We start from the raw sequence: 12,846 nt of genomic DNA on the forward strand, positions 1-12,846 counted from the left end.
TTATTGAGAGAAGATTTTATGAAGATAAAGTGGAAATAAAGAGATTTTTCTCCCAATGTATACCACTGAGTCTTGGGTAGACAAATATACCTGATCACCCAACATACTTCTCTAAATGTTGATTTCCAACACACAAAAGCATAGCATTTTCACTATGGCTTTATGCTGAAGGCAGGAACACTTTATTCTAATAAGAAATACTAGTAATAAAATTTTTGATACCAAGTTTATTAACTATGATGCTATTTTACTCTCCATCTAAGTCCTATACATAGAGTCTCTATGTAGATTATGTTTCATTTAGATGCGATCAACAGTATGCTTTTTATACAAATTTCAACCATAACCAAACAGAATAACCTACAAGAAATAGTTGAAAACTAGAATAAAATGTTACTGAAGTAAATGTAAACCAGTCTAAACAATAGTAAAACATGGCAAGGACATTAGCAGGATGGAATGAAAGAGGTAATTTAAGATAAACAATTTTAGCACAGAGCAAGGAAGTTCCAGACCACAAGCTTTCTATTTCCTGCTTTAAGACGACTACTTACGATACCTTAAAAGAACTAGTCCCCAAGGAAGGGTATATGGCATACTTTGAAAGCTATTTTATTTACGTCTTCCTAATTAAAACACTTTCAGGCCCGAGAGAGATCTTTAAGGTCAGAGATTTAAAAATTCATATTGAACAATAAATCCTTTGACCCCAAACATTATCAAGTATATAGCAGTTATTCAATAAATAGTAGTCATTAAATTCATGAATAAATCAATGAATGGGATTCTAGGAAAATGTTATGCTTGCCTATAAACTATTCACATGTAAAAAACAGGGATGTCTAACCTTTAATTCATCACTTAGATTATACTGTCTCCTAAAGTGCTTGTTTTTTTAGAAAAAGAAGTTAAAGATGGATGTTTGTGAGTTTGGGAAAATCCCCACTGTTGTCTTCATGATACACCTACAGTTGTGAGAAACCACATTTCAGATGGCCAGGGAAACCCACACCTCACCACAACACACCGTCCATTGTCTGGGCCACTGGAGCATGAATTAAAGAGAAGTGGCTGGGCAGGGCAAGCAGGAGATAAAAGGAAGGGGGTGGAGATACTCAAAGAGATATAAATGCTAAGATGCCTCAGAGATCCCCAGACTGAACAAGAGCTTCAAGGAAGAGTCTCTGCAGGCTGATTTGACTTGAAACTAACTGGCGATCTTGCGAGTAAAGATGAATCCTGAAGACTGTTCCATAACAGAGACTAGCTCTTTGCATCAGGAGAAAAGGAAAAAAAGTAAGTAAGTCTTGATTTCTTATATGCCAGTGATATCTCTCGGTATCATATACAAGATGTTAGGGGAAAAATGTGACAGCCTTTCAGAGAACTTGGACAGATTCTATTTCACTAAGCATAAAAAGAATAACTGGAAAGAGATAGATAACAGTACCTCTTCACCTGTGAGACTATAAAATACCTGAGAGGATGATATTACAAGGGTGAATTTCAGAAAATCTTTAAAGATATTTTCTTTTAAATCAGCTTCTATCATCTTAGCGTTTAGATTTAAGTGCAAAACTCCCTGCCCTAGCCCACCTACATCCCTTTGTATATCTATAGCCATGGTGTGCACACTCCAGGAAATAGTCTCTCTCTGGAAAATTCAGTTGTCCATGTAAGTAATCACATTCTTGGTTATCTTCCCTCGTACCTTTGTCTGCTTTCTGTCACCTCATCCTGTATTGTCAGAACAGCATTCTCTAGGTGGTGGAAGTATGCAGGATTTCAGACTTTGGAACAGCCATGATAAAACCACTTAAAAATTTACATCATCCAGTGGTACTTTATGGGGAGACTATAAAAAAATGGAGTTCTCAAAAATGTAGTCTTCTATTTTAATTTTCATGGAAATCTCTTTTCTTCATTTCTTTCTTCTACCTGACTCTTCTAATCACTGGCTTCAAATTCTATGTAACTTTATTTTTCCTGCTTTCTTTTATTTTTCATCAAAGTGTGATCATCTTATGAATTTCCTCTTTTCTATTTCTTGTGTCTATGTATCGAGTCTATGTTCTGTAACCTAATTTTTTCATTGATTTGCTTCTGTAAGATTTCTTGATGTTTTTATTCCTCTCCCTCTACTGAATGAATGAATCTTCCAAGGCACTAGCACTCAGGAATTAAGGTTTATTGTAAGTGAGAACTACCCAGTTAATGAAGGGGTTCATTAGAAACAGCAGAATCAAAACAGTATCTGGAAAAAGAAACTTTTTGAGCATACATCTATTATATCAGTTTGCTGTGGGAAAGTATCAATTACCGTTGACGAACCCAACTTTTTTAAGAACATAAAGTCAATAAAATCTACTTAGTAGACCATAAATACAAGTCACATAAATTTCTAGGCAGCTGAGTGAACCACAACTTTATGGCCCCACTGAGCTGCTAAGGAAAAGAAATGATAAAATCGTTGAATTATAGAAACCATAGTTGAGAGGACATGATGTAGAAATTCTTAATTTTACCTAGGATCATCCCTATTTTCTGTTGACTGTTTATTCTTCACCTGTAGCTGTTTTGGTAGTATGCGCAATCATTCAGTGGCATTCTTGGGTGATTCAATAGGTAACAAATAGGTAGATCTACGTTCAGTTTCTCCATTAAAGGAAAGGACCTATCATCAGAGCAGAAGTGTGCTGTTGGGGAAATGTTTTGTCACCTAGGTGACAAGGCAAACTGTGGTTAAGAGTAGCCCTCAATAATGTAAATAAAATGTCACCTGAGAGTCACCTCTATAGCCTACATCCTGGGTGGACCCACGGGTGGAGCTAGCCTGGAGATGTGCTAGTTACTTGGATGTCTGAGTGCTTTCTGAGGAGGCAGAGTACTGCAGCCTTGGGTCCAAGCAGCATGATTGACTCACATGCGGAAAATGAAACTAGAGCGATCTCTGAACTTGGTATCTGACCTATCAAAGACTGCTCCTTATGAAAATAGTGTACGGATAAAAAAAAAAAAAAGAAGAATTGCTTTGAGAAGCAGAGAACTAAGACTAGATAGGAGTAAACTACAGACTTCTCTTGCAAAATCTGGAAGCAGCTATGTGCAGGAGAAAAGAATCTTTAGAAGAAGCAAAATTTGATATTGATAGTGTCTACAGAATACTGTAAAGAAAGCAACATCTGCTTGTGAAATATGTGGAAAAAACACATACATGTCAAGCTATATCTTATGTAAATACCTTTTTAGTTTTGAAATCATCCATATTTTTAAAAAACGGTATTTTCGTTTTCAGAGATTTTTTTCTTTGTCAAAGTGTCAATCAACCCGTTTCACATTTCAGTTTTACAGACCATAATTAGTAATAATAATAGGGAATTTGAGAACATACCAGCGTATGGTTGGGGGGATCTTTTTCTTAAAAAATCTTGATATTTCATCTTTCAATAGCAAGTTTCAAAGTCTGAACCACAAAATTATTTTCCCTTTTTACTCACAATTTCCTTTTATTCATTTGCCAGTAGATGTTCTACCCTTCTAAATCCTTCCATACACATATTTCTTGTAAGTTAAAGAAAATTTAAACATTTTTTTATCATTATATAAAAGAGTAAATGAAAAATTAACTTCCACTCAATATCTGTTCCATAATAGAGCAGTTTTCTCCATTACTGTGACAACACTTAGAAAATTTAAATGCTTCATATTTGTATGTGCTTTTTAATTACAATATAATTTATGCATATGGATGTACAAATGATACGTTATGATAATTATGTATCCACTTGAATCGTTCCTTCATCCTAGAAGGCTCCACAGTGTCTAATTCCTCTTAAATAACCTTTCCCATACTCATTAATACAACTACTGTTCTCCTTGTCCACATATCCGTTCCTCTGGCTGCACTCAAATGTCATATTTCACGTTTATATGACCTTCAAGAGGAGATGGGAAAATATCTTTTTAAAAATTTTAAATGACTCAAAGTATTTTCAAAAGCCTAACCTTAACAGTCTACCTGAATTCATCACCAGCTGTCACCTTTTCAGATAATGCCACTAGCTTCCGTTTTGAAACGCAACATGAAGGATCTCTCCAAGTTCCTATCCCGTGTGCTGTTCTGATTGTGGTCTTCATTACCATTTTATTCATTACTGTCATCGCCCTATTTGGTGAGTCTTCACTTCAAGCATTTTTTCTTTAAAGCCTTCTAGCTCTAAGCATTCATGAGTAAATGAAATCAGTGTTTACCTGATCCAATTAATCAGGAATATTAATTTTTGTTTATGTCATATCTAATACAGAGCCAAATTCTTAATGAAGACTAAATATAGTTCCATGTTCTTTGAATGATTATTGTGATAGTTTTAAGTGTGTTAAGATTTATACATTACTTTGAGAGAAAATTAGAGAAGATGTTTATATCTAGAAGGAAGGGGGCTAATTTGGAATTTAAATAATAGATATGTAGCTAGGGAAATACATGTACCTTCCACTTCTCACAAGCAGAAAAGACAAATATCCAAACCATAGATTAATCCGAATAAGAGAACCAGTCTCTGATCTTTAATTTCAAAGCAACAGAATGGTGGTTTAGATTAATAAGGTAATAGCTAGAAACTCAAAACCTCCCTGAGCATGAGCAGTGAAATCATAGAAAATACCCATTATAATAGCATGTATGCCAAAAGATATTTACATCTTTAACAAATAAAAAATTTTACAACTTTATGAAACATCCCCAGCCATTTTTTGTTCTTTGAGTTAGTTAACTAATAGTTAATCTCTCCCTGGTCTCTCAATTTAGATTTATACCTACTGTACCTTCAAATTCCTATACCTCTGCAATTAGATTCACACTTTTACTTGGAATTTACACTGCACATTACCTCTTCAGTCCAAGGGTCATTTTCTGGGTTCTTCCCCCTGACCTTGCCGTTTTCTTGCCTGCTTCTTACATTAGGATAAAAGAGACACCCTTTGCTGAGACCCCCTCCAATCAGGATTAGACACAATGAGACATCAGGGAGATGGGCATCTGCTTTCTTCTTACTGTTCTCAGAATGGATGTCTTTGGTGTCACCCTTCATCACTTCTCACAATTACAGTTTCTCTACATCAAGTTTACATGATGAGGGTATTTGGTTTCTTCTGCTACTAAATAAATCACTTTCCTGTTCACAGTGGGAAAATACAACTGCCCAGGCCAATATGAGGTCTCCATGTTGTCAGACAGCGATGTGCCTTCGTGCTCCAATGAGTGGATTCTATACCACAGGAAATGCTACTTCTTTTCTACCACAACAAGGAACTGGACCTCAGCTAGAGACTCTTGCTCTGAAGATGGTGCTACTCTTGCTGTCATTGATTCTGAAAAGGACATGGTAAGATTGAAAATAAACTGATCAAAATACTATTTTATTTTATATAGTTAATCTATGATTTCTTTCTATTCCTAAGTGAAAAAATATGCATGTATCTTACATACAGAGAATTTTCATCACAGCTAGATGAAAAGTCTAAAGTAAAAATGAAATTTTAATAAAGTCTTTAAGTGGGATTTGATTGATTAGCAGCAAGGATTAGAAATCACAAAAAGCTGATCCCATGCAAAAATCCCAAATTGTAATTTTTGAGAAACAAAATTGTATTGAACACTTGTTCACTCAATTGTTTAACTTAAAAATGTATTTGTGCTTCAAGATCTTTCTACAGCGGTATGCGGGTAGAGCTGAACACTGGATTGGGCTGAAAAATGAAACTCGTCAGACTTGGAAATGGTCAAATGGCGAAGTATTTAACCGCTGGTAAGTATCAGGAATTCTCTGTTTGTTCCTCAGGCTATCACTTCAGACAGATTGTCTTGTTTCATTTTTTCTTCTTATTTCACCTTTATTCCTTCCAAAACACTGTTAGCTATAAAGGCTAAATAGCCTATTTATGAGGGCAGCGGTAACAATTTCTTTTGTTTATACTATTCAAAATTCTTTAAAGATAGGTTTTGTTATAGCATTTTCTCTACTCACTTAACATCATACAATAGAATTGTATGTCATCTTTTTCTCTGCAGAATCATAATAGAAAGCTTAAAAATGGTCCGAGAATAATTATGATGATGACTGATGAGACCATTTTTGGGAAAGAATTTCCCTTTTTTCCTTTCAACTTTCATCTGCCCAGAGGATAAAGAACAATATTTTCAAAATCCAGAATTAGAAATACTAATTCTATTTTCATTACCTTTACTTAAATTATATTTTAATTTTTTTTGTACTGGGAATCACACTCATAACCTCACAATTGCGAGGCAGACATTTGTGCTGCTAAGCTAAATCCCAGCTAAATTTTTATTTTTGAGTGACATTTTATAAGCTTGATATTGATCTGAAAACCCCAAATTGAAGTAATTTTCCACTTTCTTAATAGTCTTATGACAAACACGGATATAATATCAAGATTTTAAAATGATATCTCTAGTAAAGAAATTCTTAATAAGTTTCCTGTTGCCCCACATCTGCAAGCGGGCTGCAGAGGCTGAAAAGCACCTAAAGCTATGCACAAGTATGTGTGTTTGTTTAATATGTAAAAATTTTTAAGCATTTCTTGAAGAACCTATGAACTTAAAAGTTACCAAGAATCATTTCTTTAGTGACACGCCAATCAAATGAACAGGGCACTTTGCTGTTAGTCCTGTGTACTTTTTCCATATATTCTTGTCACTTCTTATCTATTTTCCCTATGCAGATTAGATTATGATTATGTTAGTGATTGACTTATTTCATATTTCCTACCAAGAAAAAGAAAAGAAAAGAAAACAAGATGTCAACACAAATTGTATTTTCATGGAACTGAAAAGAAATGAGGAACTGAAAATAATTCTGATTTTACTGTTTGGCAGGTTCAACCTCACAAGATATGAGAACTGTGCGTTTCTGAACAGCACAGAGGTCAGCAGCACAGAATGTGAGCAGAGTTTGCACTGGATCTGCAGCAAACCCTCCAGATGATGAGGAAACACATGTCCCTGGCCTTACTATACCACTGAACTAAAGGAAAGTTGTGTCAATGGATGCTGCTCCAGGGTCAGAAATTTCTATCAAGACTTGATGGACAAGTTTTGTGTTATTTTGGAAATTATCTTCCATACAGAACTGTGGGACAAAGAAATTTCAGGAAAATCTGCTTTGTGATTTCTTTCTGCCATGTGCTGAAAATATCACAAGTTGATGGGTAATCATGTCCAAGAATGACTATAAAGTCTTTTAGATGCACTTTATATTTTTAAAAGTACATAAATAATAAAATAACTTGTTTTAAAGTTATTATTTATTGTCCAATAACTACCAACAGTGAGTGCATCTCATGCATTTGCACTATGTGAACAAGTTAAACAGTGATAGTAAATATTGAATATAAGTAAATGGATCTTTGACTAGTAACACAGATGTCGATTTTAAGGGAATTCTTAAATTTTAGAAAGAATTCACAAATGAATATATGCTCGTGGAACTAGGTTTTGTAGCATTTTCCTGTATTTGCAGAAATTTGCCATGTTACTTTGTCATTTTTCTTCCCAAAGAGTAGTGTCAACCTTTTACTTTTTAACTTCCTTAATTGCAGGCAGGTCTTTTTCAATAGTGCATATTTCCTTGTCTTTAATATCTTCCACTAGCATTTTTGAAAGAAGAGACGAAAGCAAAGACTATGAAGAATATTTGTAAAGCAGATAAAAAGTTTTAGAAAATGTGCAATATGTAGGGTGAGAAACCTGTATCAGGAAATATTCTGTATTGTTCAATCCTGGAATAGTATCAGTCATGTCTGACAAGTTTGTGTTTGTCCTAATCAGCTTTGTCATGTGCAATACTAATGTGAAATATTTTCTATGTGCAATAAAGTATCTTTGTTCATTTGTTCATTCAGCACAATTATAAACTGCTTTATTTATATAAAAATAAAAGTAAAATCAATGTAATGATTTACAAAAAGTATTCATTCAAAATAAATAAATTGTATGTCATTACTAGAAAGCAGAAAAGAAAATACTATGACTTTTAAAAGTGTCTATCTATAGTAAAACTTTTTGCCTTATTAACTACATTTTAATTTGCCCCCATGCACATGTATCCTAAAGGCCTGTATTCATCAGATGGTCACAAATATTTGTTGCACATAACCAACATCCTGAAAACATCTGTTTCGGTTCTGAAGTGCTAAGTGTGTTTTAGTTGTTTACATAAAATAAGTCACTGAATAGAAATTAAGAGACACATGATCTTCATTAGTTATTTCAGTCATAAAAAATTTTGATTTTTCAAAATTGTCCCACAAGTGTATCTTGAAATATTTTCCTTTTCTGAAGATTGGAAATGTATAGTACTGTATCTTTAATGGTTACTGACACCATCATATATGGAAAAAAATGTAAATTTAAGACTCGTCTTAGAAATGATAGACAAGTACCTTAACCTTTGAGCTCCTTAGCACTCATAGTTGTAAAATGAAACTGATGCTCTCCAAATTCTAATATTCTATTATTAATAACAATAATCTACTCTTGAGTCATACTGGAAACCAATGTCTTGTGATTGGTGTGCTATGGAATAGTTCAATGGAAAGTGTAGCTCCTCAGAGACAGAAAATGAGAGTTCAGTAAGCTGAGTTTCATTTCTGCCACCCACTGGCTACTTAGCTGTTTTGGATTAGTTTGAAATTCAGTTGCATTTAATTATAAGTTAAATCAGTACATCAGAATGACTTTAAAACGGTGTCTGGCTCATGGTAGAACTCATTTTATTAAATATTGACGATGCTTATTACAAATGAAAACACTATATAATCAACTTTCACAGTTACATAAAGCAATATTGATTCATAAAACAGACTTCTGTATAAGATATGTAGGTTTATTTTTAAGGGACTTTAAAGTAATTCGTTTAGTAAGTAATTATGAAGCACTTGTTATTCTGGTGGACCTTAAAGTTAACATCCTGAGAATATTTGGCATGAAAATTGGCCTTGCAGAGTTTATGGTCAACTTATAAAGCAAACAGCAAAGCAATTACAGTATGGTGCCATAGAGGGCGAAATAGGAAAAATGGAGGGTGCTATGGAAGCCTATCATAGATTCACTATCTTTTTACACCAATAGTCAAACTCGGCATAGTTTTCAAAACGTTAAATACAAAAATTTCACTTACCTTAGTAATTACAGTAGTATAAGCCTAAAATAACTATTGAATATCTGTGTTTTATTTGCTCATCAATGTAATTTCAATTTCTTCATTTAAAAAGATAAATACTGTTATTTCATATAATTATAGAGATACTATGACATAATTTAAAAAGAATAAAGTACCCCCAAAAAGATAGATGTTGCAGACAATAACGGTTCAAAACTTTATAATATCAATATAGAAATTATCTTTTTTGAGTTTGTCCTCAACTTTTTAAATACAACTAGAAAACAACATATAAATGTATAACTGATTAAAATGTAAATGAATTTCTGGAGAAAAATATTGTGAAACATATGGTCCGAAAGATTGCTTAATAATAATGCCAGTTGGTTTAAACTTTGGAAGAAGTTTACAACAGTTAACAAAAACTACAAAATAATTCATATAATCCTCTTTGAAGTGGTTGTTTTGGGGAAAGGAGAGAGGATTTTAAAGGAACAATCCTTGGTATGTAAGACATAATTACAAAACTTTTGTCAGAAAGATATTTTAAATAATGTAAAATTAGAAGCTACTTAACTGTCCAAAATTACAGACTTAGTTAAGTACATGTACTTCTTCTACTATATATTAAATACTATGCCAAAATTTAGAAATAATGAAAGAGCATTTATGTATCTGAAAGAATACACAAACTATAAATGCTGTCAGTTAAAAATACAATAATATTATCTTGTGTTTAATAGTAAACATGTAGACTATGTTTTATATCTACATATGCCTAGAAAGAAAATACTAATCACAATGATTTCCCTACATAGAAATATAAATGATATTTTCTTGCTCACAACTTTTTCTGTAGTAAAAGTTATTTTATTCTTTATTTGTACAGAAATACAGGATTCTTAAATGGAAAAAATTCATTATTTAGGGTATACCTCTACTAGTAATCACTTGTAAACATTAAAAATGACTTTGCTTTATGAATTCCTCCCCAGATAATGTCTCTAAGTTCCCTGGACACCGTAAATTCCCTTGTAACCACATGTTACTAGGCCATCTGTCATTAAAATTATTGCATTTCTTTTTTAAGTAACACTCAAAATTTTATGAAAAATGAATCCCTGGTTACTATGTTTAATAATAATGTAAGTTTAAGAATTGCTGAGTAACTTTCCAATGCTATTATCAGAAAATATTAAGGAATTAATATGATAGATATGTTAATTGGCTTGATTTAATCTCTCCACACGATGTACATGCAGCATGACTTGCATTTATATTCCATAAATATATACAAATATAATTTGTTAATTTCAAATTAAAAATTCAAAAAGATATTAGTATTATTTTTTATACCCCACATGGCCTGAGTGTATCTGGGTAATGCTTAATTTTTTCATTTCAGACAGTTCAGTGTCTGCTTCTGCAGGTCTTGCAGTCATCAACTCTACAAATAACTTCTACATTTTTCTAATTATAAAGGAAATTTCTATAGCCTAAACAAATATCTTCTGATAATAGTTCACTTAAGTCATGCTTTCAAATATTTTTGCTTAGTGTGGTAGCACATGTCTGTGATTCTAGCACTCAGGAGACTGAGGCAGGAGAGCTGCTATGAGTTCAAGGTCAACCTGGGCTACATAGTGAGTTCAAGGCCAGCCTGGACTACAAGGAAGGCCTTGTCTCAAAACTACAAAATAAAACAAAAGTATTTTTAGAGTAAACATAAAATCTAATTAAAATAATCGTAAAAATTCTATCTATCTGCTAAATTTCTATATCGCTGTAATCCAACATATTTCCAGATTTCTAGTTTCTGAGAATTTGAAGTCACATAATTTAACGTATATTTTATTTAACGTATTTTTTTGTTGGTGATGGTTTTATGAGGTAGGTTTTCCCTAGTTAATTTAGACTTGGCTTGAATTTACTGTGTAACAGTCTGGCCTCAAACTTTACAACAATTCTCTTGTCTCTACTTACCAAGTGCAAACATCAAATAGTTGAATGTGCTTTGGTTCGTTTCTGCATCATCTATTCTGTTTGATTAACTATCATGTCTGTTTTCATATCAGAATCATGGTGTTTTTCTCACAGTAGATTTGTAATATAACTTCAAGTCCAGGATTGTGATGCATCCTGCTTTAGTATTGTTACCCAGGACTGCATCAGAGGATCCGCTGTTTCTTAGCCCCCATGCTATGGTTACAACACAAGTCAAAGCATATTTTTGTTCCTGTTGGTAGATAGGAAATGCAGTTAAACCTCCCCCCATCATCCCTGCTGGATGGAGGCTGCAGGGTGGGGCTTTGAATAAACTGTTGGATTAATGCTTTCAATCACTTGCCCTGTTTGCTCTGTTCTTTCACTGGACATTATCCTTGCCCAGAATCAAGTTCCTTGATGTGTCCCCGCCTTTGTTGCTCTGTATTGTGGAGGAATACAATGTAAGGCTGTCTTGGAGTTGGTGGGGAGTCATGCCCTTGCATCAGTGGTCTGCTCTTTAGTGTGAGAGGAGGTGCTGCTTGCCTGGTACAGGACTGGTGTCTCAAATGAGTGAGGGCATTGCACTTCTCAACAATTTAATTCGTAATTAAAAAACTATATGCCTTTCTTCTTTTGAACACAATTCTGTTAAATATTGATATGTCCTTATTACAGAGGGCTTCAAATTCTGGGAATTCATTATTATTTTAACTTAGGTTTTGATGTTTCCAAGTCCACTCAATAGCAACTATCTAAAAACTCTATCACGCAATCTAGGTGCATCTTTTTCTTTAACCAAAGGGACTATAAAGGTTAATATTTTGAAACATTATCCCTCAAAGCATAAGAAGTTGATTGTAGAAAATTTTGACATAAGCTGTTAATAACTAACAATCTAGCTTTAAATTTTGTTAAATGTGTATGCTCTTCATTTTCTTATTATAGATGTGTAAACCGGCTCTCCTTAAGTCCTATTATCAATTCATTATGAACATGTGTTCAACATCAATGGTCATACAAGAGATACAAATTAAAACAATGGAGAGAATGAATATTATCAACAAATGAACCAATAACAAATTCTGGTGAGGCTGTGAGGAAAAAATGAACCTTCTCAACTATTGGTGGGAATACAGATGTGTGTAACCACTGTGGAAATCAGTGTGTATATTCCTCAAAAAAGTAGAATTAGAGGTCCCATTTGACCCAGCTATTCTACTTCTCTTTCCTGAAGAATTAAAAATATCATAGTATAGCAATGTATGCACACACATGTTTATAGCGGCACAGTTTGTAATACCTAAATCTTGGAAACAACCCAAATGCCCATCAATCAAGGAATGAGCAAAAAGGTTGTGTTTTTTCAACACAACAGAGTACTACTCAGCCATATAGAAGAATAAACTTAAGACATTTCTAGGTAAATGGATATGTCTTGAAAAGAAAGACAAAAGATGAATTAAAAGAGAACAAAACTTTGTAAATAAGGAGGATAAGAGAGGCTGAAGGGAGAGGAGGGGGCTGGGGAGCAGAAGAACTGAGATACATCATATACGGGTTCAAATTCCCTATTACTCATATGATCACCATGTATATTTCAATTCAATAAATGATCAAAATAAAAAAGAAATTGTAAGAAATGAAAATGTATTTGATCTATATAAAGTTAAAAAATGAA

General features: G+C 33.4%; 1 protein-coding gene across 4 annotated transcripts; it reads left to right on the top strand.

Annotated features, from left to right (window-relative positions):
* The first annotated feature begins 1,159 nt into the window (after nt 1-1,159).
* Nucleotides 1,160-7,916, top strand: Cd69 (CD69 molecule). 4 transcript variants are annotated; one of them, XM_003470569.3, is made up of 5 exons: nt 1,160-1,296; nt 4,050-4,172; nt 5,185-5,384; nt 5,704-5,807; nt 6,899-7,916. In XM_003470569.3, exons 1-5 carry the CDS (start codon nt 1,233-1,235, stop codon nt 7,005-7,007), a joined length of 600 nt encoding a protein of 199 aa, XP_003470617.1. In that variant the 5' UTR covers nt 1,160-1,232; the 3' UTR covers nt 7,008-7,916. The 4 variants fall into 4 exon arrangements, with proteins under 4 accessions (XP_003470617.1, XP_063094206.1, XP_063094205.1 ...); XM_063238135.1 differs by having other exon boundaries at nt 1,164-1,296; nt 1,621-4,172; XM_063238134.1 differs by having other exon boundaries at nt 1,170-1,296; nt 4,035-4,172.
* The last annotated feature ends 4,930 nt before the right edge of the window (nt 7,917-12,846 follow it).

This window comes from Cavia porcellus, unplaced genomic scaffold (genome assembly GCF_034190915.1).
Source record: "Cavia porcellus strain 051 isolate PalLab524CR breed Dunkin Hartley unplaced genomic scaffold, mCavPor4.1 scaffold_27, whole genome shotgun sequence".
In the NCBI taxonomy this organism is placed as follows: domain Eukaryota; kingdom Metazoa; phylum Chordata; class Mammalia; order Rodentia; family Caviidae; genus Cavia; species Cavia porcellus.

Coding starts and splice junctions, on each gene's coding strand:
- Cd69 (XM_063238134.1), top strand. CDS start 1,233: ATGAATCCTGAAGACTGTTCCATAACAGAGACTAGCTCTTTGCATCAG. Junction 1,297..4,034: donor TCAGGAGAAAAGGAAAAAAA/GTAAGTAAGTCT, acceptor ATTCATCACCAG/CTGTCACCTTTTCAGATAAT. Junction 5,808..6,898: donor GGCGAAGTATTTAACCGCTG/GTAAGTATCAGG, acceptor ACTGTTTGGCAG/GTTCAACCTCACAAGATATG.